Here is a 25,113-nt window from a genome sequence, read left to right as displayed (position 1 = left end):
CTTTTTCTTCCCTTGCTCAAGAACCTTATGTGGCTTCACTGAGCAACAGGAAAATGTCTGAACTGGGGCTAGAACGCAGGCTGGTTCAAATACCTCTTTCCTTCCACACCCCAAACCAGGTGGGCTAGTCTCTTTAGCATATAATGTTTTCCAGCCTTTGGGCTGTTGCCCCCCATCTGCAACTTCCCCATTCCAAATTGGATTAAGCAGTGCCTTGTCTCCACTACAGCTTCCTCCAAGAAGCTAGCCCTCCCACAAGTCACCGACTTTTCTCTACATAAGTTGACCCACAGTCACTCCTTGTCTCTAGCCAGTCTTTGTCTCACAAGGGTGGGGGCTTCTGATTTCTCCTTAGGTTCACCCTATCCTCCAAGGTCAAGGAGAGGTGAAGGACTCATGTGAAAGGAGGGCAGCCTGGTTTTGCCAGGTGGCTGAAAGGACCCAAAGGAGTAGGATGCACACCTGAGGGGCTCCGTAGATGTACAGCACCAAGGGTTCGTTCTCAGGGACCACAAACCAGGCCTTGTGCCAGCCTTTCCCGCCCTTCTCCATGTAGTGCAGGAAGCTGCAGATGACGCTGTTCTCCGCAGCCACTGAGGCCTGTTTCTGTGGCCAGAGACATGGGGGGCATCAATGTTGATAGGAGGCCTAGCCTGGCTCCTCTTGGCTTCAACACCCCCTCAGCATAGGCATTGCTATTTCCATGTCTCAGAGGAGGATGCTGAAGCTCAGGTGGCAGGAGTGATTTGCCTGTTGTCACTCAGTCAGAGTCGAGATTCAAAGCCAGGCTTGTCTGCCAGATTTGGGCCATGGCTGCTGCCTCTAAGAGTTGCTGGGAGGGGTATGTAGCTCTCAGTGGGGGCACCTAAATGCCAGTCAGGCATTCTTCCATCAGTCCATTTATTCCTCAAGTCATTTATGCATTTACACTTCATCTTTTTTTTCATCTTTCATCACATGCATTCCCTGCACTCAGCGAGAAGCAACCTAGCGTTGTGGTTAAGGGGTTGGGTGGGTGGGTAAGGCAGTCAGTCCCAGAATCCCAGCCCTAGATGGAAATATATTGACTTGGAAGGAGAGCATATAGGGCTGTTGTAAGGATTAGATGAATTAATACATACAAAGCGCTTAGAAGAGTGCCTGGCACAGAGTTAGCTTTCTTTAAGCGTTAAATAAAATAAATACCTCAATTTAAAAAGCAAAAGTGTGTGTATGTGCGTGCATCTAGAAAGATAGGAAGCATAAGCATTAATGGTGGTAATCTCTGGGTCAAAGGAATACGGTATTTTTGTTTATATTGTCTAACTTTCTTCAGTGCATATATCCTACTTTGTAATAAGAAAGCTGCCACTCACTGTGTAACATGGGCAAATAACCTCCCAGGGCCTCAGTTTCCTCATTTGTAAAACAGGAATAGGAATGGCATTGATAGGTAAGTTACTGTGAAGAATAAAGCACTTAAATAAAAATTACTCTTTCATTCACTCATACTCATTTTACTCACTCCAAGCCTGGGTCACTTGTTCAGTGGATACACACGGTACTACGATTTCAGAGATGCCCAGGCCTCAGCCACCACTGCGTGGGTGGCTGGGGCCCATGTGGTCAGTGTGGGTGGGTTAGTTGGGGGGCTTGGCTCTTACCTCCAGGATGGACCTCCGGCGCTGGGGTGTATGCTGGCTGCAGGCTGGGCTGCTCCCGGGCACCCCATGCAAGGCCACGTAGCAGTCAGTGCACACACGGTTGGAGCGGTTGTTGTCATAGACAAGGCGGGCCCGGAACTCAGAGCACTTCCCACAAACCACCTGGGGTGGCAAGTGGGTAAGAACAGCCTGATTCCAGCGGGCCTTCCCCTTCAGTGTACCAACTCCCACAGCAGACTCACAGCCTCCCCCCACTTAGAGAGTGCCCATTTAGAAGTGGGCCTTTGGGCTGCCAGCCTGTCCCCTCCCTAGCTCTGCCCCTGCCTCCCAGCACTCACATGCCCGCAGGCCTTGCAGTGGTGCCTGCGTTTGGTGATGGAATTGAAGGGCTCCTGGCAGCGCATGCACATGGTGACTTCCTTTTCCCGGATGGGCGTAGGTGCCCGCTTCCCAAGATCCACATTCTGGAGAGAGGGCCAGGGCTCAGGTCAGAGACAGCTACTCCCCAGTCCAGTCCATCCAGCCCTTGCCCCTGCCCCTGCCCCTGCCCCAAGGCTTGGATCATCACTGGGAGGCAGCAGATACATTCAGAAGACCTGCCTTTGAGTCCTGGCTCTGCTCTACCTCACTGTGCGACTGACGACCAGTCACGTCTACTTTCTGAGCATTGTTTGCCCAATGATTTCTCTGTGGCCCTACCAAAAGAAGACTGTGCTTCTGAGGTCATGTACTGCCTCTCTGGTCTTTACCCTCTGGGAAGGGGAGAGGAGCATCACAAGGTAAGGTGGGCACCTGGAGGCCCGGAGGGGGTCCCGGTGCAGGAGGAGGGGGTGGGGACTCTTACCGGAGAGTTGGGGGGTGTGTCTTCATCTTCCCTGTTTGTGGAGTTCAACAGTTTGAAGGTCTCCAGCGTCTGTTCATGCTTCAGGAGGGTAGAGTTGATGGCCTGGGAGGAGGTGTAAGAAGAGGTCAGAACACCTCAAAACTCACCCATTTCCACCCTTACTTCAACCTTCCTATAACCTAGCTTGGAGTCAGAAAAGTTGGGTTCTAGGCCCAGCTCTACCCCTTGCTAGGTGTATGACCTTGGGCAAGTCCCTTCCCAAATCCAGGTCTCAGTTCTTATATTTGTGAAGTGGGGGAGGGGGATCAGGGGCTGAAAAACCACAAAAGGCCTTCCTGGCTATTACTATCTGGGATTAAGGTTTTACAGGGCTTAACTCACTGGGGTTACACCCTCAGAGGAGCCAGCTTTCTAAAGGAAGAATTGGTTAGTTTCTGCTTAACCTCTGGACCTCAGTTTGCTTATCTGTGAAAAGGGGATGGTAAAGTTTATTGGAAGGCAGGTGTCCAGGCCCATTCTGGTGAGATGTGAATTTTAGGGGAGAGCCCACCACCCCCTTGAAGACCTGTTAATACTCTTCCAGCCCCCTACCACAAAGCCTTCTTGGATGTTACCTGGACCCAGTCTTTCTTCTCCTCCTCAGTCCTTGGGTAGGGAAGGTGGTGGGGGCAGGGGGAAAGAAAGATGTTGGGTTAGGCAGGCCAACCAAAAGCAATTGTAGTGGTAAAGAGCAGGTGTTTTGGAGTTGGAAAGATGTGAGTTTGACCCTTTTCTCCTTCACTTATCACTTGTGACCTTAGGCAAGTCATATAACCTATCTGAGTTTATTTATTCAACAGTTATTAATACTCTCCAGACCCTGTGCTAGGAACTTGGGCCTCAGAGAGGACCCTACCATCAAGGAAGGAGCTCACGGTCTAGAGGGGGAGACAGGGACAATACAGGGGGATCAGTGCTGTGACAGAAGGAAAATGGGGCTGAGGTGATCTGTAAAGTTCCCAGCACAATCCTTGATACACTAGGTTCTCAATCAGTGTGAGTTGCTTTTTGTTTAAGCTTTAAATAGTATGTTATTATCCATCAAAGTTTATATGGCTGCTTCATATTGTTCCATAGAGATATCTAATTTCTCTACATAATTTCCCTCATGAACTGTATTTACTGCTTTTGTCTTTAAGTGTCCATATATGTATGCATCTATTTTTGGACTGTTCAGTCTGTCTAATTTATATCCTTCTGCCATAAAACACTTTTTAGTAGTTTTTTGCTAAGTCTTGAAATCTGGTAATGTAAATCTTCAAACTTTGTCATCAAGATTGGTCCGGCTATGCTAGGTTCATTGCATTTCCATATATATTTAGAATCAGTATGTCAACTTTTACACACAAAAAAATCTACTGAGATTTTGATTGGAACTGAAGCTGTAGATCAATTTGAGATCATCATAGTCCTAGCAATACTGAGTATTTCAGTACATGAAATGATAAATCTCTCAGTTATTTAGTTCCTTTTAAATGTCTCTCAGCAAAATTTTATGGCTTTCAGGGTAGAGGTCTTGAAACTATTTCATTAAATTTGTTTCTGGGTATTTGATACTTTTGATATGATTGTAAAGAACATTATTTTTCTAATTTTATTTTCTAATTGTTGCTAGTATGTAGAAATATAATTAATTTTTATATCAACCATATATCTGGTGATCTTGATAAAGTCATTAGATATGGTACTTATTAAATTTGTTTGGATTTAAAAAAAAAAGAAGGCAGGCTCCCACATGCCATGGAGCAACTAAAAATTAGAAGAGGCCAGGCAGGAGTCAGCCATGAAGCTGGTCCTACTCCTAGTGAGCAGTTGATGGGCCTGCACCAGGGTGGAGGCCTTGGAGACTGCAGGGCAGACCAGAGAGTTGGGGAAGGAAGGCAAAAATATATACTGATTCCTAAGTCAGTGGTTCTAAACCCTGGTGCACACGTTAAAATCATCTGGGGAGCTTTTAAAACTCCCCATGTTCAGGCTATACCCCAGACATATTAAACCAAAGTCTCCAGGGGTGGGTCCCAGACATCAGTATTTTTTAAAAGCTCCTCAGCTGATTCCTGTGTCACTAAAGTTGAGAATCAGTTGTCTAAATGGTGGGCATATGGGTATTTGTTGTATTTCTACTTCTCTGGATATTTGAAAATTTTCATTAAAAACAACTTTTTAAAGGGCAGTAAAAGCAACTGCAAAGCAAATGCTCCATGCCTTCCCTCTGCCACTAGGAGGAAACCCTACACTGCTCGGTGCACCCTTCTGGGCCCAGCATCCCTCTGCAGCCCCCTCCTTCCCAGCCTCCCAGCAGAACACTCATCCCAGTCACGTGGCTTATCACTTAGGCTCTGCTGAGGCCTGACTGGGCCCCACACCTGCCCTCCCCTGGAAGTGCCCGTTGTTGCCTTTGTTCTCACTTTCCTGGCCACAGGCCTCTGAGATGCTCTCTCAGTCTCTCAGAGCATCAAACCTAACTCCCTTCTCTCATCTTCCAGGACGACACCCTCTAGCCCACATTCATCTCACTCTCCTGCCTCCACACAGTTCCAGCAATGAGGGTTCTGACTCTCATTTCTTAATTCCTTGCAGCCTGTCAGAAGCAGATAATCTACCCATGTGCATCCACTCGCTGGCCCTGACCATGGCCTCGATACCCTATCACCTGGGCCCTCAGAAGGCAGCATGAGCTCCAATTCCTGCTCTGCTTCTTTTTAGCTGTGGGATCTTGGGCAAGGTGCATAACTCTTCTGTGCCTCAGTTTCCTCATCTGTAAAGTGAGGTTGATGGTAACAGTGGCTACTTCAAGGATTGTTTTAAGAATCTGACTAGTGAATTTAAACTTAAATTGTTTAAGTTAAAATCAACTTAAAACTGTGCCTGGCAGGGACTTCCCTGGTGGCACAGTGGTTAAGAATCCGCCTGCCAATGCAGAGGACACAGGTTCGAGCCCTGGTCCGGGAAGATCCCACATGCCGCGGAGCAACTAAGCCCGTGCGCCACAACTACTGAGCCTGCTCTCTAGAGCCTGTGAGCCACAACTACTGAGCCCGTGTGCCACAACTACTGGAGCCCATACACCTAGAGCCCGTGCTCTGCAACAAGAGAAGCCACAGCAATGAGAAGCCCGTGCACTGCAACGAAGACCCAACACAGACATAAATAAATAAATAAATAAAAATTAAAACAAAACAAAACAAAAACTGTGCCTGGCATAAGAGCAAGTCTTCATTAAATGTGAACTATTATTATAATCATTCAAGTAGAGAATGGATATGAAGGCCCCTTTGTTAAATAGCTAGGCATTATTTTAAAATTTGTTATTATTTAAAATTTTCTTATTATGAAAAGTTTCAAGCATACAGAAAAGTAGATAGGATAACACAAGTACATTAAATATATACCCACTATATAGATGCAAATTTTAAAAATATTTTGCTATATTTATTTCATATATATGTATATATTAATATATATTTATATATGTAGATATGTGTGTATATGTATATATTTTTTGGTTGATAAATCATTTAAAAATAAGTTACAGATATCACGATACTAAATCATCAGCATGCATCACCAAAAAACAAGGCCCTGGGGCTTCCCTGGTGGTGCGGTGGTTGTGAGTCCGCCTGCCGATGCAGGGGACATGGGTTCGTGCCCCGGTCCGGGAAGATCCCACATGCCGCAGAGCGGCTAGGCCCGTAAGCCATGGCCGCTGAGCCTGCGCATCCAGAGCCTGTGCTCCGCAACGGCAGAGGCCACAGCAGTGAGAGGCCCACGTACCGCAAGAAAAAACAAAAACAAAAAACAAGGCCATTCTCCTATATCCTCCTATACCATTATCACACCTGAGAAAGTTAGCAATAATTCCCTGATAGCTGATGCCCAGTTCACAGTTAGGATTTTCCCTATTGTCTTGCAAATGTCTTTTAGGGCTGTTTTTCTCAAACCAGACTCCTATCATGGACCAAGCATTGCATTTGGTTGTTATTTCTCTTAAATCTCTGAATCTGCAATAAACTATTTGTGCTGTTGTTATTTATGTTTGGTTTACTATCTCATTCTTCCCTCTCCTCTAACAAAACCCATCAGAAGAGCAAGCATCTTTGGGGAAAGGTACCCACCCTTTCTCTGGAACAATCTCTCCTCTAGGGAGGTAGCCTCTGCCCTGGCACTAGGCCTAGAATGCCTCAGCATATCTGAAGGGAAGAGGGGGCTGGAGGGAAGATATAGGCAAGGGCAAGTACCTAGCCTGGAGCTCCAGGGAGCGCTGCTTTCCTGACACCAGGAAGGTCCGAGGCAGATTGAGGTTGGAGCTTTCCTTTAGCTGAATGGAGAGAGAAAGGGGCTTGGTGAGGCCTACTGAGCTCTACAGGGCCCTCGCCCCCTGCACATATGCACACACTTGGGGTCAAAGTCAGAATGTCTTTGTTCCTCCCAGCACCAAGGCCCCACTCCAGGTCCCCATTTCCCACCTCCTGGTGCTCACCTCCATGCCATCTACATCGATGCGTGCCCGCACGCTAAACTTCTGGCCAAGGAGCCGCAGCCTGGGCACACAGTAAAGGAGGCGGTCGTTGAACTAGGAAGGAAAAGGTTTCAGATGTATGTGTGGAGGACCCACAAGGGGTGTGGCCCAGCTCCCTTCCGTTATTACTCCCGAAGCTTTACTGCTAGGTACTCAAGGCAATAGGTGGAGAAAACACAGTCCAGACTGGGCACAAAGGTTGCAAGGAAAGAGCCTAGGCATGGGAGTCCCTTCCTAGTTGGGTGGCCTTGGGCAAGTCACTTCTCTCTAAGTCTTAGTTACGTTATCTGTAAAGAAGAGAGAAAAAAAATTCCCAGTAAAGGTAGTGAAAATACAATGAGTTAGTAGAGGAAAGAATGGAGAGCAGGAAGTATAGCCTTGAGTGAGTACCAGGTCAATGTGGCGGGCAGGGGTGGGGGGCATGCACCCCTACCCGTGGCACTTACTAGTATGAGGTATCGGTCTTGAGTGGTCCCATTCTTTGCTGACAGCTTAAGGATGTGGCCTTCTTTTATGAGCTCTTTAGTGGGGCTGACAATGTCTTCCTCACCCCCTAGCAGCTCATATACCTTCAGCAGCTTGTGCATTCGTTCCTGGCAGGAGACAGTGAATAAAAGGCAGGGTTTGGGGTGCTGGCCTCCCCTCAGATGTCCACAAGTCGCAAGCCCCCCACCCCAGAACGGAGATCGAGATAGGTGGCTTGGCCAAGGAAGGGCAGGGGTTAGAAGGACCACTCACCATTTTGCGGATGGCAGCATTAGAGTGCTCTGCTGCTGTGGCTATCAGCTCCAGAGACTCTGCGGGCAGAGTGGGAGGTCAGATGGGGGGGCTAGCAGAGAAAAGGCTCTTGGGAGCTTCTCTGCTCCCTGAATACCTCCTCCTGGCCTGACCACACCTTTCCCATTCCAGAAAGTGCCAGCCTCAAAGATGTCCATAGCAACATCACTTAAAATCAGAAACTGACTCAATTAATGCCACAATAGCAGAATCACAGGACATGAAATAGCTGGCAGCCAATAAAACACAAGCTTAAGATTATTATTACCATTAAAAAAACAACAATAATAGTTACACATGTAACTGGAAGGAAATATACCCATGTTTAACAAGTTGTCTCTGGATGATGGGACTATGGGTGATTTTTATTGTCTTCTTTTTCCATATTTTTGACAGAGAACACATATTACTTTTATAATCACAAAAAAGTCAGATGAAGCAAAGAGATGATCCTATTCTTTGTCTCAATAATTCTGATTATAGGAATCTATACTAAGAAAATACACGTTTTATGTACAAATACACTTTCATTGCCGTGGTGTTTACAACAGTGTCAAACCAGAAACAACCCAGTTAAATAAATGTGCATTCATATAATGCAATACTAAACAACCTTTGCAAATGATGCTTTGGTAGGGTTTTTCATAATCTGTGAAATGCTCAGGACATTTTAAGAAAAGGAAAGGATACAAACTTGTATATACCAAATGATCTCAATTTCACAAATATACGTGTATAAAAAACACCAGGAAGAAAATATGTCAAAATGTTCCTCACGCTTATTCTCTGGAGTCTCGTATCATAGGTGATTTTCTTCCCTGCCTCTTTCAGCTTTCCTGTATTTCCATATTTCCTATTGTGACCAGGTATCAGAAAAAAAACGAAATAAGTCCCTATGCATCTCCACACACTAACAAATCTTGCCCATGCTTGAGGCCCAGCTGCACTGCACCCCTCTCTTGTCTGCACGGTGCTGTATTTTCCCACTCAGAAAATATGCCTGTAATGGAGGAGCACAGGTGCTTCTGAAGAGGGTCCACATGGTTGGCAAACCAAGTGTTATTTTCCTAGGGGAAAATGACCAAGGAAAATGACCATGGAAAATGACCTCCATGACCAAGTCTTGGTGCTCAAGATCTGTGGCCCCTAACCCAGTTCAGGCCTTTCAGGTGCATCTCCAACCTCCCAGCCCTTTTCCATCCTAGCTGCCAGAGGGAGCATTCTCACATACAGCTTGCTGTCACTCCTCTGTTCAAATCTGTCAGTGGTTTCCCTTTGCCTTCAGGGTAAAGACCCAGTCCTTTAGCCTGGCATTCAAGGCCCTTGGTGATCTGGCTTCTGTTGACCTCTCCAGCTTTCTCCACTTGCACCTCTCTAAACATGTCCTGTCTTGCTTCACCTGGCCAACTCAGTCTTCTGAATTCAGCTCACCTCCTCCTATAAGCCTGCCCTGAGTTCCCAGGCTGGATTAGGATACTGTCTGGATTTCCACCTTCCCCTTTGCTCCCCTCTGTCCCACCAGTCACACTACGTATCCATTGTGTATTTATATATCTGCATCCCTCAGCAGACTAGGAGCTCCCTAGGATGGGGCCAAGGTCTCACCATCCTCTCCTGGGCTCCTGAACAGATGCTTTGCATGCCATCATTCAATTGTCACAACAACCCTATGTGCCCTGTTTGTCCAATGAGGAAATTGAGACTCAGAGAGAAGAGGTGCCGGCCCTAGGCTATCTGCCTGGGAGGCAGCAGAGCTGACATCAGAGCTGCCCTTTCTCCCACACATTCTGCATCTCCCCTACCCCAGGGCAACGGGCATGCTGGGTTGTGGAGGTAGGCAGTGCCCCGGGAAGGGGACAGGAAGAAGACTCTGGCAAGCTGTGGGCATATAAGTTCAGGCCTGTGGAGGCCGCTGGGCTCAGACCGCTTTGCTATCAAAGTGTATTGTGTGAGGTACAGACTGGCATTTACAGGGATCCAGTGTGTGTAGGCTCTGTCTGGGGATTCAGTGTGGGGATTTCAGTCCAGGATTTCACTTGGGGGTTCAGGCTAGGGAGTGTGCTTTGGGGAGCTTTGTGTAGGAGCTTGGTCTGGAAGCTCTGGTGGGCCTGGTCTGGGCTTGGCAGTCTGGGATCTTGGTTTGAGTTCAGTCTTGGGCTCAGGGTAGGCTGCTCAGGCCAGGAGTTCCAGCTGGCCTGGTTTGGGGAGTCTAGGGTCCAGGCTCCAGAGTTCAGTCTGGGAAGTAGAAAGTGGGGGAGTCAGTCTGGGGAACCAGGATTCAGTGGGGGCTCAGACCTGGAGGTACTTTCTGGGGCTCTACCTGGGGATTTGAGTCTTGAGGGGTAAAAAAAAATAGAGAGGTCAGCGTAAGATCCTGGGCTGGGGAGCTTAGTGAGCACATCTCAGGCTGGCTCTCATTCAGAGATTTTCATACTGAGCAGCTCAGAAAACTGGATTGGGAAGTTCTTTCTGGGGGGTTCATCTTTGGGCTCAATGTGGGGAGCTCAGCTGGCCAAGCTCAAGCTCTGAAGTTCATTCTAGGGACTCAGATAGGGCTGAGATTGGTATAAAACAGGAACCTAAGTTAGGTGAACTCAATCTGGGGGCTGATTTTAGGGGCATTCAGTATGGAGGGCATCAGTCAGGGCATTCAGTAATAAAAACAACTAACATTTATTGAGTCTTTACCATGTGCCAGGTACTGTGCTAATAGCGTCACCTGGATCATCTCATTTATCCTCAAAACAATTCTATGAGGTAGGTATCATCATCATCTGGAGAGTCATTCTTTTGGGGTCAAGCTAGAAGTCTCAGTCTGAGCGACAGTAAATGGCGGGGGGTAATCTAGGGTGCTCAGTTTGGCAATACCTGTCTATAAAATGGTGGCTAAGGAGATGAGACTGGGAAGCTCTTTTGGGGGAATCTCCCTCTGGGACCTCAGGCCGAGGGCTGTGACTGGGAACCCACTCTCAGCACCCCGGGTGGGGAGAGCATTTTGGAAACTCAGTCTGGGGATGTTAGTTTGGGGAAACCAGTGTGGGGGATCTATAACTGGGACCTCAAACTGGGTTCAGCCTGAGGGCTCAGGTTGGAGATGTCAGTCTATGGGGCTCAACCCAGGTAGTCAGTCTGGAAGGCTTTTTCTAGAGGTTTAGGTTTTATAGTTCATCCTGATACCTCAGTGGGGATTCTCATTTCGGGGAAAGGACTAAGGCACTTAGTCTGCAGAGGTCTGTTTGTAGAGTTCAGCTATCAAATTTTCTAGTGTTCTAGCTCTTTCTAGAAGTCCAGGCTTGGTAGCAAAGTGCCCCATCTGGTGGGGTGGAAGGGGCTCAGTTTAGGAAGTGGACACAGCAGTGGACACAACTGTCTGCTCCCGACCCTTGTGGCTTCCAGGACCCCACATTTTCTTGGTTTTCCTCCTACCTTTAGGGCTATTCCTTCTAAGTCTCCTTTGCTGATTCCACCTCCCTCAGCTTTGTCCTTGGCCCCCTTTTCTTCTCCATTTACACTCAATCCCTTGGTGACTATGGCCAGCCTCATGGCTTTGCACACTATCCCTGTGCTAGTGACATCCAAATCTCTCTCCCTGGGATTCTAGGCTCATCTAACTCCAAATCAAAGTCCTAAACTCATCTCAGGAACCATCACCACCAGCCAAAAATATGCATGCAAGTCATTCTTGAGACTCTTTCTCCCAAGCCCCACACCCATTCACCCTAGTTCTTTCAGTGCTACTTTCAAATATAATATATTCTGAATCCAACCATTTCTCACTACTTCCACTGCTACCATTCTCATCAAGCCAACCTTTCCCACTCAGATTATTGCAAAAGGCTTCTAACTGGTCTCTCGGCTCCCTTTCTGGCTCCTCAAGTGATCCTAATCAAAACCTTGCCATGGCTACCCACTGCACTCAGAATAAAATCCATCTCCTCATCTTGGCCTTCAAAGTCTTGCTCCTGTCTCCAGCCCTATTTCTTCCACCATTCTACCTTCACTGGTCATGCTCATGTCACACTGGTCCTCTTGTTGGTCCAGAGATATGCAAGCTGCCGCCCCCTGCCCCACCCCCACCCCCCCTTAGGAACTCTGCACCTGCTGTTGCCTCTGCCTGGAACATACTCCTCCCTACTCAGCACGTGGCTCCCTTCTTCTTATTCAGAGTTGACTCAAATATCCTCTATTCTGAGAGGCCACCCAATCTAAAGTTGACCCCCCAGTCACTGTCACATTACCCTCTTATTCTCTGAATCACACATAGCACCTATCTAATGTTCTCCAGTGTATTTATGACTTTTGTCTACTATCTCCCCGAGTATAATACACACTCCCTGAGATCAAGGACCTTGTCTGTCTTGTTCACCTCCATGTCCCATGTGCCTAGGACAATGCACAGAACACCGAGGTGCTCAGTAAATAGCTGTTATATTAATGAAGGAATGAATGGAAGTAACAGTCTGGGGAGAGAAAGTTGGGGAGACTCTGGGCAGCACTCTTTGGGGTGTGACCCTGAGGAGTGGGTCTCATACTGAAGAAATCAGAATGAAACACTTTTCTAGTGGTTCAGTGTGTGAGTACTTGTCTAAGGAGGTGGTATCTCAGCCTAGAGATCCAAATCTGGGAGGCAGAAAATATGGAGTCCAGTCTGAGGTGCTCAGTTCTGGAGAGGTGATTCTGTGGGGTTCTGATCAGACATGGGGGTTCTTTTGGGAGGGTCATTCTGGGTAGTGGCTGGTGGATACGGAGTGAAGCTCTAATGTGGAGGATGGAAAGTCAGGGGTTTGATGAGACAAGCCTCTTTCTGGGGAGCTCAGCTGTGGAGATTCAGTAAAGAGGACTTGGCCTGAGAGGGTCAGTCTGGGCTCTTAGCCTGGTGGCTCAGTCCCTGGGGGTTTAGACTCAGTTTCATTTTGCACTTGGGACAACTTCGTTTGAGGACAAGTCAAGGGGTCAGCCTTGGGGTCTCAACCTAGGAAACAGATGGCTCCCTTTAGGGGATCTTTCTGGGTATGCCCCTCAAACTCTGGAGTTCCAGTTGGGAACTTCAGACTGAGGGGGGACTCCTGAATGTTCTGTCTGGGTACTCAGGTAGAGATCTCAACCTGGAGGTTCATCCTGGGGTCTCATTCTGGACCCTCAAGGTGGGCCTTTCAGTTTGGAGGTCCTATTCTGAGATCTCAATTACGTGGCAATGGAAGGCTGACCCTGTGAGTTAAGTCTTGGGGTGGGGGGGGCAGGGCCCGTTGTGTGCACTCACTTTGGGCATCCTTGCTGTCCGGGGAGCCATGGGGCAGCTTTAACAGATAGTCCTTGAGAAGCAGCTCATAACGGGGGATGCGCTGCACAGGCTCCAGCATGTGGTGCTGCAAGGTCAGGTTGCCACAGGCTTCCTCCTTCTGTGACAGGCAGAAGCAGGAGGGTTCAGGTCTGGCCAAAGACCCTTGACTGGGTCCCTGCAGACCTGTCCACCCCAGTCGGCCCCAACCAGCTTCACTGCTTACCTGCACCTCATGGATGATCACTTTAAACTGGGTAGAGCGCTCTGTCCAGGTGTTGACCAGCTCCACGGCCCGGTCAAAGTTCTTCACATACTCGCCGTACATCTTGAGGAAGGGTGCCAGCTTCTGCAGGATGTCTCCAATGCGTGGGTAGCGGTCCCTAGGGGGAAACAGGGGCTGATGTGGTCCTGCTGATTCTTGTCCCCCACAATGCCCCCACCCTGTAGGCCGGTCTTATCTCAGTCCTGGAAATCTACCTCTCAGCCAGTCTGCTCCTTTGGAAATGCTGCTTATATTATACACAAAGTAGGCCAAAAGGCTCAGTTTGACCTGAGACCACAGCCTGGGCTGCCACCCACCCCAACTCTGCCCTGCCTTGAGCACAAGGGATGACACGTCCTGGAATACCCGCTCTGACCTTACTGCAAGGGCCACTTCATACACTGCTTTTTGATTCTGTGCCCAGCCTTGTGCTGGGTGATTCTGGGGACACAAATGAGTCACACTTAGCTGAGCCCTGAGAGGGTCACTGTCAGGTAGGGGAGGGCAAAGTAACCAGGCCTGGTTGCACTCCTCAGGAGTCACAGTCTACTGGAGGACACAGAGGACCAAACCTGGTCCCAGCCTTCATTGGTCACAGTCTGCTGGGGGAGACATGAGAACCAGCCCTGGTTCAGCCCTCAGGGGTCATAGTAGTTGGGGAGATGTAGGAAGTGACTTCATGCCAGCCGTCTGTGGTCACACAGACACGCTTTATCCTGTGGGTGTGGGGAGCATGGAGATGATTTAATCAGGAAGTGACATGGTCTGATTGTTGTTCAGAAAGACCATTATGGCAGGTGGAATAGACGCTAAAGGATGAATTGGAAGAGGAGAGCTTGGAAGCCAGGAGACTGCCTATGAACCTTGCCCTTCTACCTCAGGACTCAGCTCAGATCTCACCTCCTCCCTGAATCCTTCTTTAACCCCCAGGCTAGTTTTGGTCCCTTTATCTGGATTCCCACAGCCTCCCATTCTCAGCTCTATCATAGCACTGATAAAAACAAACAAAAACAAACAAAACAACAAAAAAAACAATAGCTCACATTCATTTAGCACTTATTACATACCAAGTACTGTTTTAAGCTCTCTACATGTATCAACTCATTTAATCCTTAAAATAACCCTACAAGGTAGGCTATTACTATTACCCTCATTTCACAGCTGAGGAAACTGAAGCAGAGTAATTTAAGAAACTTGCTTAACATCATAAAGCTAGCAAGAGGCAGAACTGGAATTTGACCCCAGCGAGTTTGGCTCCTAACCTCATACTCTTTAGAGCTTTGCTATTATTCTGTTGTAATTTTCTGAGTCCTGATCTGTCTTTCATTATAGATTGGGAGGGCCTAGAAAGCAGAGCTTAGGCCTGATTCTTTCTGTGAAAGGTGGTGAGGGGAGAGGGCAGGCAGGAATGAACTCTCGTGCACACATCTGGCCTGGGCTCTGCAGGCAAGTGGACAGGAAGGCGGGCAGCCTAGGTCTGGGGCCCCTCACCATTCCTCCATGCGCTTCTCTAGCTCAGGCAGCAGGAACTGCTGGTGGAAGCAATAGATGGAGCAGATGTTAGAGAAGATGCCATGGACGACGTCAGCCGGGAAGGAACTGCGGTTCCGAGCTTCTTCCAGCAGCCGGGCGCAGAACACCTATGGGGCAGGGCAGGAGAGATCAGCCCAGTGGGGCCTGGGGCTTAGCTGGGCAAGGGGCAACTGGCAGGTGAGGGCAGTGTCTTTGGGCAGCTCTGTGGAGTTTTGGGATCAGCACTGATCTTGAGACTGAGGAGTGAGGGAATGGAGTTTGGCTTATAATGTGGGGTTGGATTTCAGGTTGTCAAGGTTAGGATCTGAAGGTAGGCACTGGAACAATGAGAAGTCAGGATCAGGGTCAGGATCAGAGAGAAGTTTGGAATTAGATCCATTCATTTAACAAATATTTTTGAGTGTCTACTGTGTGCCAGGCAGTGAACAAAGCAGACAAAAATTCCTACCCTTAGGGATTCTAGTGGGTTTGGGGGTCAGGAATAGGTCCAGGGTTAGAATGAGGTTCAGAGTGTGGTTCACGGCCAGGGGTTAATTCAGGATCTGGGTCAGAGTTGCAGTCAGGGCTGGTATACCTACCCAGGTTTAGGAATGAGGGTTGATACAAAGATCAAGCTTGGGGTCATGAATCAGAGTTGGCTTCAGGGATAGGATGGGGGTCAAGGTCAGAGGGGAGCCTTACCAAACTCTAGATTCTGGCCCCAATGGTAGGGTTGGGCTCAGGTCCTATTACTTCCTCCTTGGCACCCGCCTACCAGGTCCTGGTGCCCCGGCACCCCTGAGGGACCATTCACCTGATCCAGGAGGTGGAGCCTGGAAACATAGGCTTTCTCGGTTTGCAGGAGCTCATTGGCAATGTGGAACACCTTCTGCTGCACAGTCAACTGCAGAGAGAAGAGGCAACTGCTGGTCCATCATCCTGTACCCTAATCTTCACAAAACCCCCAGAATTCTCAGATAGTGCAAATGCTACTCTAAGCCTAATGCCACCCCGAGATAACCCTACCTCCCATCCCTGAACCCATAAGCCCCACAGGTTCACCCCTAACTCCCCCGTGTTTCGTAAAGGTCACCCCTCAATTCTGATGCCGTGCACTCCTCATTCGGTCACTCATTCACCCAGCCATCTGCTCCCTCTATTCACTCAGCATAGTGTAGTGGTTAAGGTGTGGGCTGGAAAGTCAGACTTTCTGGGTCCAAATCCTAGCTCTGACATTTACTAGCCTGCATAAGTTGTATAAATGCTCTGTATTTAAGTCTCTTCATCTACATATACAGATAATAATAGGACCTAAGTCCATTTGTAATTGAGAAAACAAAATCATTTAATATAAATAAAACATATTAGACTATGGATTAAATAGACTATAAATGTTATTTATTCACCCACTCAGTTCACTGTCAGCAAAGGCTTACTGAGTACCTGGGGTGTGAGGAAAACCCAAAAGTATAAAAATGTATAAAACTCATTGCCTGTTGGGCCACTTGCCTGTTCACTGGACACATATTTGCTGAGTCTCAGACCTCGGCCCCCACATTTGAGCCGGGTTCTGGCGGAGCAGGTATTCTGGCTGCAACCTAATTAAGTGCAAGGATGCCTTTGGAAGCAGTGTTAGGCTGCTGGGGCACAGAAAGGGATTCCTGCTGCTGAGAGCCTTTGTCCACAGCCTCAGGTTCCTAGGGGGCTCTAAGCTCTTGTGGCCCTCCGGAGGCCAGCTGTCTGGAAGTCTCTCTGGATGTGAAACTTTCCATTTTACAAATAAGGAAACTGAGGCTGTGGTGGGGCAGCAGAGACTTGCCCAATGTCACATAGCTACTGAATCTGGGGATTTTCCAGTTGGAACAGGACTTTAAAGATCCCTAACGATGATGCCCATCTTCAAGATGGAAAAACTGAGGTCCAGCTAGTGGTTCTTGGATGAGGGTAGAACAATTTTCCTAGTGGGCATTTGGAACTGTCCATGGTCATTTTTGTATTTACAGTGATGGGGGGACAGCGTACAGGTCTGCTACTGATATTTAGTACCAGGAGACCAGGGAAGCCAAACATTCCAAGTGGAAACAATGCCCTGTTTCAAGAAATACTGAGCTGGGGGAAGAATCAAGTGTAAAAGCCAGGCTCCTGATTTCTCCACACAGTCCTGCCTCTCGGTGAACGTGGGTCAGTACCTCCACAGACTCTTGTCTCTCCATCGGGGGCACTGGGATTTCTCTGTCCTTCTCATCCTCCTCCTCGTCATCCTCCTCCTCCAGGTCACTATCGACCTCCTGGGAGCTGGGTCGGTGGGGGTCGGCCAAAGCAACAGGGACACTGGCCAGGGCAGGGAGCCCAGGGCAGAGGCTGTGGCTGGGGGGCCCATCATCACTGATGAAGCAGGTCTCCTCGCTGTTGGATGGTGAGCTGATGCTGTCAATACCGCTGTCCCGATTGGGCACCTTCTCGCCGTCCCGGGGCCCGGGAGCCAGCAGGAACAGGCAGCGGGAGGCCTCGCCCTCGGGGAGCTGGGGCACTGGTGGCTGCAGGGGTGGCTGTGGCAACGTGGCTGGCTCTGCGGGACCTGGGCTGGGGCCAGGGGCTGGCCTATCCGAGGCAACAATCACAGGCTCTCTGAGGTGGGTGGTGGACACACATGAAGGCAGGGTATGAGCTTGACTGAGAGGCCTGTCTTACAACTGTCCTTTCTATCCCAGGCCCACCCTACCCCCACAGGGTCCCCTGGGGACCAGACTCACCTTTCAAATTTCTCAATCAGTGAGGATACTGCTGCAGAACTGAGGCTGGCCTCTGCCCTGGAGGCCAGGCCTTTGGCTACTCGGGGGTCTGCAGGCAGTGGGCGTGATGGCGGGGGTGGGATGGGCTCAGGTGGTGGGGGCATCCGGGGCATCTGCAGGTAGCTGGGCTTTGGGGGGACTAGAGAGATGGATGGGAAAAAGAGGGGAGATCCCAATGGGCTGAGTTTGGAGTTGGCTGTCATAGCCAGACCACAGGCCCCTCCACAAACCCCCAGTCTGTACCTTTGCCTGAGGTAGGCACAGAGCAGGCCTGAGGTGAGATGCCAGTATGCACATGTTAGCCCCAGGTCTCAGCCCTTTGCCCCTAGACCACAGTGCTTCCTGTCCTTCTAACAAGCCTTCTCCTCTCCCACTGGCCAACCTTTCCCCTCCTGTGTCCCCTCTCATGGGCCATTCTTCTGCCCCTCTCTGGACCCACTTACCCTGTGGCTTTGGGCCCGGTGCCCGCTTCAGTGGTGAAGGACGCTGGCTGGGGGTTTCAGTGGGGGGACCTGGGTCTGAGCGAAGTCGCTGGGGACCTTCTGGATGAGGCTCAAGGCTCTGGCCAGGGTCAAGGGACAAACTTTTAACCAGGATACGGTTTCCCTGGTGCAGCCCTGCAGAAAGGGAGAAACTGGGTGTGAAGCAACTGATTACCCCAACTGGGAAGCTGTATGTCTTAGCAGGTACCTGTGATATCGGGTTTTCCTGAGCCCCTTTCCTGGCCACACTGCCTTTCTGGGAAGCCTTTACCCCAGCCGTCAGACGGGGAGCCAGGCCCAGGGTTGTGGCTGGCTGTTTTCAGTAACAGACAAGAGTTCTTTGTGATTAGTACATTGATTTCTTGTATGTCAGCAGGCATTATTATTAGGGAGTTTAACCAGGCTGGGGGTGAGCACGAGCAGCCTATGGTTTGTGTACATGCTTGCACTCTTGTTTATTTAGCCACAGTGAGATGCTGAGCCTAAACCATTCTTCACCTTTTTTCTTAAGGTCCTGAGGATATCTGGACTTCCTTTTCTATGGTTTTATATAGCTAAAAATGATGAAATTATATTTCATGAACAAAAGTTTTGCTTCTTAAAATGCCAGCTTCTCACTAATCTGTACTATCCTCTATTTCCACACCTACACACACAAACACACAGCCAGCACCCAGAGTTCAGGTCATAGGAACAGCTTTAAACAGGCAAAAAAATTCAGAAAAGGGAGGCCTTTTTGCACTGTCCCTCTTCTTTCACTGTGGGCTCCCTACCTACCTTTGTCTTTGGGCCTGGGGGAGATGATGGTCACACTGGGGAGAGAAGATTCAATCTGGGAGGTGTGAGGAACAACCCCCCCCCCCTGCACCAAGGGATGGCATGTCCTAAGGGAAGGAGTGTGGCCTGGATGGGCAGGGAGCTGTGGTGGGTCTCAGATGATAGAGAAGAAGGGGAGGGGAAAGAGTAGAGTAGAGTAGAGAGGGCAAGCCCTGCATGGCAGTCTGAGGAGCTGGGTGACTATCCTGTGGGCAGAAGGGAACCATGAAAAGCTGTTGTAGGGAAGGATGCAGGCAAACAGGTGTGAGGACGAGAGGGTGAGTGGCAGCCAAGAGCCCCCAGAGCTCCCAACCACATATGGTGCCAGTTTTGCTGTGCCACAGCCACGTGGCCTCTCACAGCCACAGAGAGTCTGTTAACCTGTGTCATACAGTCTCATACATGACCAGTCACAAGTGGGCCCACCCAGTCACAGAGACACATAGGGTTATTTACACTGTTTCACTTAACTTTGGGGCCGCACAAGTTCAAACATCCAATCATGTGCAATCATGCTTCTGAAAGCCTGGTCACACATAGTCACAAAGACCCACAGTCACAACTTCACATATTATCACACAGCCTCACGGTATCACATGCACCAGCAAACGTGGCCATGCACAGTCACAAAGATGCAAGTCACACAGTGACAAATCTACAATTTCACACACAGCCTCATACAACAATCACCCAACCACTTACCATCATATACCCACTTACATACTCTTCAAATATGGTTCCACCGAGTCACAAAGATATACAGTGCCATTTATCCTGTACCTCACAATTGCAGGGCCACAGGGTGTCATAAACACCAGGATATGGTGTTGCAGGTTCACACACCTGCAAACGGTTCACACATTGACAAGACTATAGCCACACAGGGTCATTATACCATGTCAGACACAACCTTGCACAGTGGCAAAACAGCACGAAGTCACATGCCAGCATGTACCCAGAAACACAGACACACAATCACAGACACATGGCATAATTTACTATGTCATACTCATGAAACAAACATGTCCATGGAGTCCCTGGGTCTTAGGGGCTCAGGTATACACACCCACATGACACTTGCCTCGTGGTCTAAATAGTCATGGTTTCACATGCGGCCTCTGTTGCAAAAACATACAGCTACAACACAAAGATACCCTACCGGGTCACAGGCAGAAAGAACAGCGGGGAATTTTAGCTCTCCCAGTCCTGGAGGGAAGGGAGTAGCCCAACCCACAGGGTTCCAGCAGCTTCCCAGGGTCTCTGACTCCATCCAGGCCACAATCCAGTCGCAAAGGCCCCAGGGGCCTCAGGCCATGGTCCCCTCCTAGCCCTGAAGGAACAAGGTGCCCCAGGCCACAGGCTGAGGCCCCCACCCTCACTCTGTACCTGGCTTTGGGTGCAGTTTCCTTACTTCCTTTTCCACCTGAGCAGGCAGGGCCCTGGCTGGGAGGGAGAAGGTGCTCCTCTCAGCTCAGCTGGGCTGCTTACCCTGCCCTGCTCAGCACATCCTGGCCTGGTCCTGCCCTGTCCTCCCCCTGGGCTTGGGGTTGAGGGGGATGAATCACCTGGAGGGCGGCACATGCAGAGACATAGTTCGAGAGACAATATGGCTAGAGAAAGTGAGACACAGAGAGCAGCTGAAAGGACCAGAGATCCAGAGAGCAAAGCCAGGCACCCCACCGTGCAGAGACCCCTCTCAGGGTTACACACATAGGTGCCAGGGTCCCAGGTGCCCCTTGTCTGCCTCCTTGGGCCTGGAGGCGCCCACCTGGCCCTGTCTCCACAGCTCAAAGCAAGCAGGCCTCCCTGGGCAAGCCCTCCCACCCAGTCGGTACAGGGCAGTGGGGCCCCTAGTTGGGGCCTCTCCCTCTCTCCACTGCTTGTCCCAGGGATAGGGTGACCATGCCACCCTCTGTGGCCTTGCTCTGGCCCACTCTCTGCTCCCTCCTCACCCACCTCACCTGGGAGCGCACAGATGGGCCTGCCCCTCCTTTCTCTCTGCCTCCTTGCAGGCAGCCATGCAGAATGGGATTCAAATATTCGGGGACATCCTGGATTCCCAGGTGAGAGGGGCAGGGACTGTCAGCCCAGTTTCTAATGAAGAGATGAAGGCAGCGAGAGGGGCAGTGACTTGCCCGAGGTCACACAGCAAGTCAGTGACAGACTTGTAGCAGACTGATCTGAGACTGGACTTCTTAACCCTGCTCTCCAAGAGGAAGCTCGGAAAGAGGGGAATCTAGAGGGGCAGAGGTGCGCGTCAGTGCTTCCGAAAGTCATGAGCTAGTGCGGCAATAAGAGCAACACCCCCAAGCCTGCCCACAGATTATGACAACAGGGCTTCAGTTCAGGAGCCTAGGCCTGGCCAAGAACCAGGCAGGGCTCCACTGAGGGAAGAAGATTCAAGATCCATCTCTCTCCTATTGCAGGGCTCCCCCTCCCTGTCCCTCTGCCTACATTTCCCTGTTTCCTCCTATGTTTCCCCTTAGTGGCCCCCTTGGCCCCAGGTCTTGCTCCCTTCGGGTGGCTAGATGGACCTCCAGCTCAGGTCATGCCACTTATCTGCGCAAGAACCTTCCATGACTCCCCATTGCCCATGGGGAAAATAGAAGCTTCCCAGCTGGTTCTTTATGGCTCCTCAAGACCCTGCTAAACTCCCTGGCTTCCTTCAGCTTAGTCTAGTTGCCCCAATACTTCTGAGCTCCGCTCTGAGCCTGGTAGATTCTGTGCTGGGGGAGTTGAAAATCCTATCTCTGCCCTCAGGGAGCTCTGAAGGGAGGTCCTTCCCCTCCCCTAGATATCACAGCCCTTCCCACTTCCCTATCCCATCCCCACACCCCTTAAGTCCTGCATTGATTTTCTCCAGTCCATTTTTTTACATTTAATTTAATTTTTTTGGCCAAGCTGCTCCGCATGTAGGATCTTAGTTCCCCGACCAGGGATGGAACTTGCGCCCCGGCAGTGGAAGTGTGGAGTCTTAACCACTGGACCACCAGGGAAGTCCTCCAGTCCATTTTTTATGGTTGATAATCCACAACATTCTCTCTTACACATGCACGTACATCGACACTCACACCCACACACCTGACAAGGTCTTCCACCAGCACTGCCCCCTTGACCACTGGCATTAGAACAGAGGCCACAAAGGGCATCTCCCTCCCCGCCACGAAAGTCACACCACCAAATGCTTCCAATGCAGGGGGCACGGGTTCGATCCCTGGTCTGGGGTGGGGGTGGAGAAAACCGCAAAGACCTGGTGAGAACCACAAAGCTGCTCACACGTCCACATGCAACACGCTTGGCACAGGGTGTGTACACACAGCCATACCCAGGCGTCTCTTGTCACTGATGGGAAACACGCCCTGGGCACCCCAGGATGCCTGGGTGTGGCCCTGGCTCTGCTGTGGGCGTGGGGTGCGCCCTCTGACAGGCCCCTCAGCAGGCCGAAGGGCAATCTTGATCCTGACCCTGAGGGAGCTCCCAATCTCAAAGACAAGAAACTCTCATTCAGGAAAAGCTAAGTGCGGCTCAGGAAGTGCAAAGGGGTCAGCCTGTCGGGACTGGGAAGCTCAGGGGAGGGAGAGGCCAGGGACAGGATGGCCAGATAAAATACAGGATGCTCAGTTATGTTTGACTTTCAGATAAGCAATGAATAATTTCTTAGTATAAGCATGCCTCATGCATACTAAAAATGTATTATGCTATACTAAAAATTTTTTGTTGTACATCTGAAATTCAAATCTAACTGTACTTTTTTGGGGGTGAACTCCAGAAGCCCTAGTCAAGAAGGGATTCTAGTGAATGAGGTGGAGCCAGGCCTCCGAGGTGGCACCAGGCAAGCTGTGGGCTCTACCCAATTTCCCTGCAATGGGCACCTGAATGCTTATGACAGTGACATTATTTCAGGGATCACCTTGAATCTGGTCTTATTTATTAAAAAAACAAAGTCAATAATTAAAAACCTGTGGTACTTGACCATTCCAAAGAAGGGTGGCATGATCACATTCACTGACCAGACTGCATGGGTTAAGGTGTTGTGAAGCCCTCACTAGGAACATCTGGCTCAGGAGTAACACAGACCTCAGTTAAATCCCAACACCCTCACTTACTAGCTGTGTGACCCTGGGCAAGCCTCTCCATCTAACTGAGCCTCAGTTTCCTTGTGTGGAAAATAGGATAATAATCACAGCTCCCTGGTTTTGAGGAGTCCATGAGACAAAGAAGGGAAAGAGCATAGTGCTCCCCCACCCACAGAGCAATGTGGCTTGAACTTGAAAGCCAACAGAACCGCACATCCACAAAGACACAAAACTATGCACACAGATACATAAACCCACAGACCACAGGCTGCAACCCAACACAAAGCTATCAACACACTGAGAAACGTGTGCAAACCCAGCCAGAGATGGACACAGAATCCAGCCCCACTCTCCTTGGCAGCTTCTCAGATCAGGGCGGGATTCCTACTAGAGGCGGAATGGCAGAGAAAAGACAATGGTACCCCATCCCCCATTCAAATTCAGTTCAAATATAGAAACCAAACAAAACCACAAAATAAGTGTCAAGAAGTATAACAGAGTTTGGAATTTTCCCATGACAACTTACTGTTAGTGAAATAGCAAACTCATTCCAAAAATTGTTTCTGGTAGCTTCATGCCCCTGCCTGGCAGGTGCCCTTGAGCATGTGCTTCTGAGCTTACTGGCAGAGTAGGTCTACCATCTAGCTGAGTTTGAGGACAATGACTTTACCACTGGAACTGGACCCTTACCTCTTTCCGAGAATTTCAGCTCCCAGCTCTCCCCATCCCTGGCCAGCAGCACCCCCTCTCCCTTCTCCCAGCTTTAGCCTTGGCTTAATCTCAAGACAGCTAATAGGACCCCAGACTGGACCTCAGCCATTAACGCCCTGGTGACATGGGGAATCGCTTCACAACTCTGGACCCCGATTTCCCCCATCTGCAAAATGGGGAGAATATGTGTGTGCTTCTCATTGTGAGGAACTGGTGAGATGCTATTGTGGGCAGAAGCCAGCCCTAGCACTCAGGCCTCCAGACCCCCAGTGCATGGTTCTCCCAGCAGCCCTCAGCCTCCAGGCTGAGAGGTAGGCCCCTGGGACAGTTGAATTCCTGGGGGTGGGGTGGGGTGGGGAAAAGGAGCAGAGGGAGTGGAGAAGAAAGAACAGCAAATAAGAAAGTGTCCTTTGGGCAGCCAGCTCCGTGGGGGGGCTGGGGGGGGGAAGGGGAGTCCCTTAGCTTGAGAAAAAAGCAGAGGATAAAGGTGGAGTAGCTGCCCCACCTCTTCCCACCTGCCCCTTGAATGTGAGGTCCAGCCCAGCTGCCCTGCTCCACCTTTGCAGCCAAACTTGCTTGGCCTGGCAGATGTTCTTTCTGAAAATTTAAACACAAAGCTCTGTCAAGAATGAGAAATGCAGGGGGAGCTGTCTATAGGAACCCTGTGGCTAGCCTGAAGATCCCTTCCTTGAAGTGGACTGGTCTTATGAACATAAGGACTCTTCAGAAAAATGGAGGCACCTTTTGCAGAGTGAAGGCATTTTTGGAAAGTGGGAGCCATTCTGGCAAGTAAGGAGAGTCCTAGAATGTTCCCTCTTGAAAACTGGAGAAACTTTCTGTAAAATGAAGGTCTTTTGGATAAAAAGAAGGCTCCTTCTGCAAAGGGAAAGTTTCTGCAATATGGAGGCGCTTTCTTCAAAGTGGAGGGACATTCTGTAAAGTGAGGAGAGTTCTATAAAGACCCTTTTGTAAAATGGATGATGTCTGTAAATGAAGGACCCTTTGACAAAATACAAGACTGTTCTGTAAAACGGAGGAACTCTTTTGTAAAATGAGGCTCCTATGTAAAGTGAAGAACATTTTTGTGAAGTGTGGACCCTTGTGTAAAGTGAGGACCTTTTTGTAAAATGGGACAGTATAATGCAATAGGGGATGGTGAAGACAGGGGTAAACTGGAGAGCGCATGTCTCACTTAAAGTAGGGATGGCAGCTTCTCCCCTCTATCTAATTGTCTATCTAATTGCAGTAATGGGGGCCCTGCATTTTCAGGTCTTCCAATATTTCAAGAGAATCAGAAATCCAGGCTTTTATGTGAAATCCCCTAATTTTAAAAACAGTGAGTAGGCCACATGAAACTTT

The 25,113-nt window shown here is 49.6% G+C and overlaps 1 protein-coding gene across 4 annotated transcripts in view; it reads right to left on the bottom strand.

Annotated features, from left to right (window-relative positions):
- FGD1 (FYVE, RhoGEF and PH domain containing 1) overlaps positions 1-25,113 on the bottom strand; it is a 67,840-nt gene that overhangs the window by 935 nt on the left and 41,792 nt on the right. For all 4 annotated transcript variants that reach the window (XM_073799450.1, XM_073799451.1, XM_033848996.2 and 1 more), the window contains 16 exons: positions 18,113-18,286; positions 17,631-17,808; positions 17,067-17,505; positions 15,692-15,781; positions 14,857-15,005; positions 13,327-13,483; positions 13,083-13,221; positions 7,784-7,842; positions 7,492-7,638; positions 7,007-7,099; positions 6,765-6,844; positions 3,102-3,132; positions 2,488-2,589; positions 1,982-2,107; positions 1,644-1,805; positions 463-606 (listed from right to left, as the gene is read on the bottom strand). In XM_073799450.1, the coding sequence (XP_073655551.1) occupies positions 463-606; positions 1,644-1,805; positions 1,982-2,107; positions 2,488-2,589; positions 3,102-3,132; positions 6,765-6,844; positions 7,007-7,099; positions 7,492-7,638; positions 7,784-7,842; positions 13,083-13,221; positions 13,327-13,483; positions 14,857-15,005; positions 15,692-15,781; positions 17,067-17,505; positions 17,631-17,808; positions 18,113-18,286 (2,270 nt within the window). The remainder of the gene's footprint in view (positions 1-462; positions 607-1,643; positions 1,806-1,981; positions 2,108-2,487; positions 2,590-3,101; positions 3,133-6,764; positions 6,845-7,006; positions 7,100-7,491; positions 7,639-7,783; positions 7,843-13,082; positions 13,222-13,326; positions 13,484-14,856; positions 15,006-15,691; positions 15,782-17,066; positions 17,506-17,630; positions 17,809-18,112; positions 18,287-25,113) is intronic.

The sequence above is a fragment of the Tursiops truncatus genome, chromosome X (genome assembly GCF_011762595.2).
Source record: "Tursiops truncatus isolate mTurTru1 chromosome X, mTurTru1.mat.Y, whole genome shotgun sequence".
Lineage (NCBI taxonomy): Eukaryota > Metazoa > Chordata > Mammalia > Artiodactyla > Delphinidae > Tursiops > Tursiops truncatus.
Note: the sequence above shows the minus strand (reverse complement) of the source record. Positions and strands in the feature narration are given on the sequence as shown.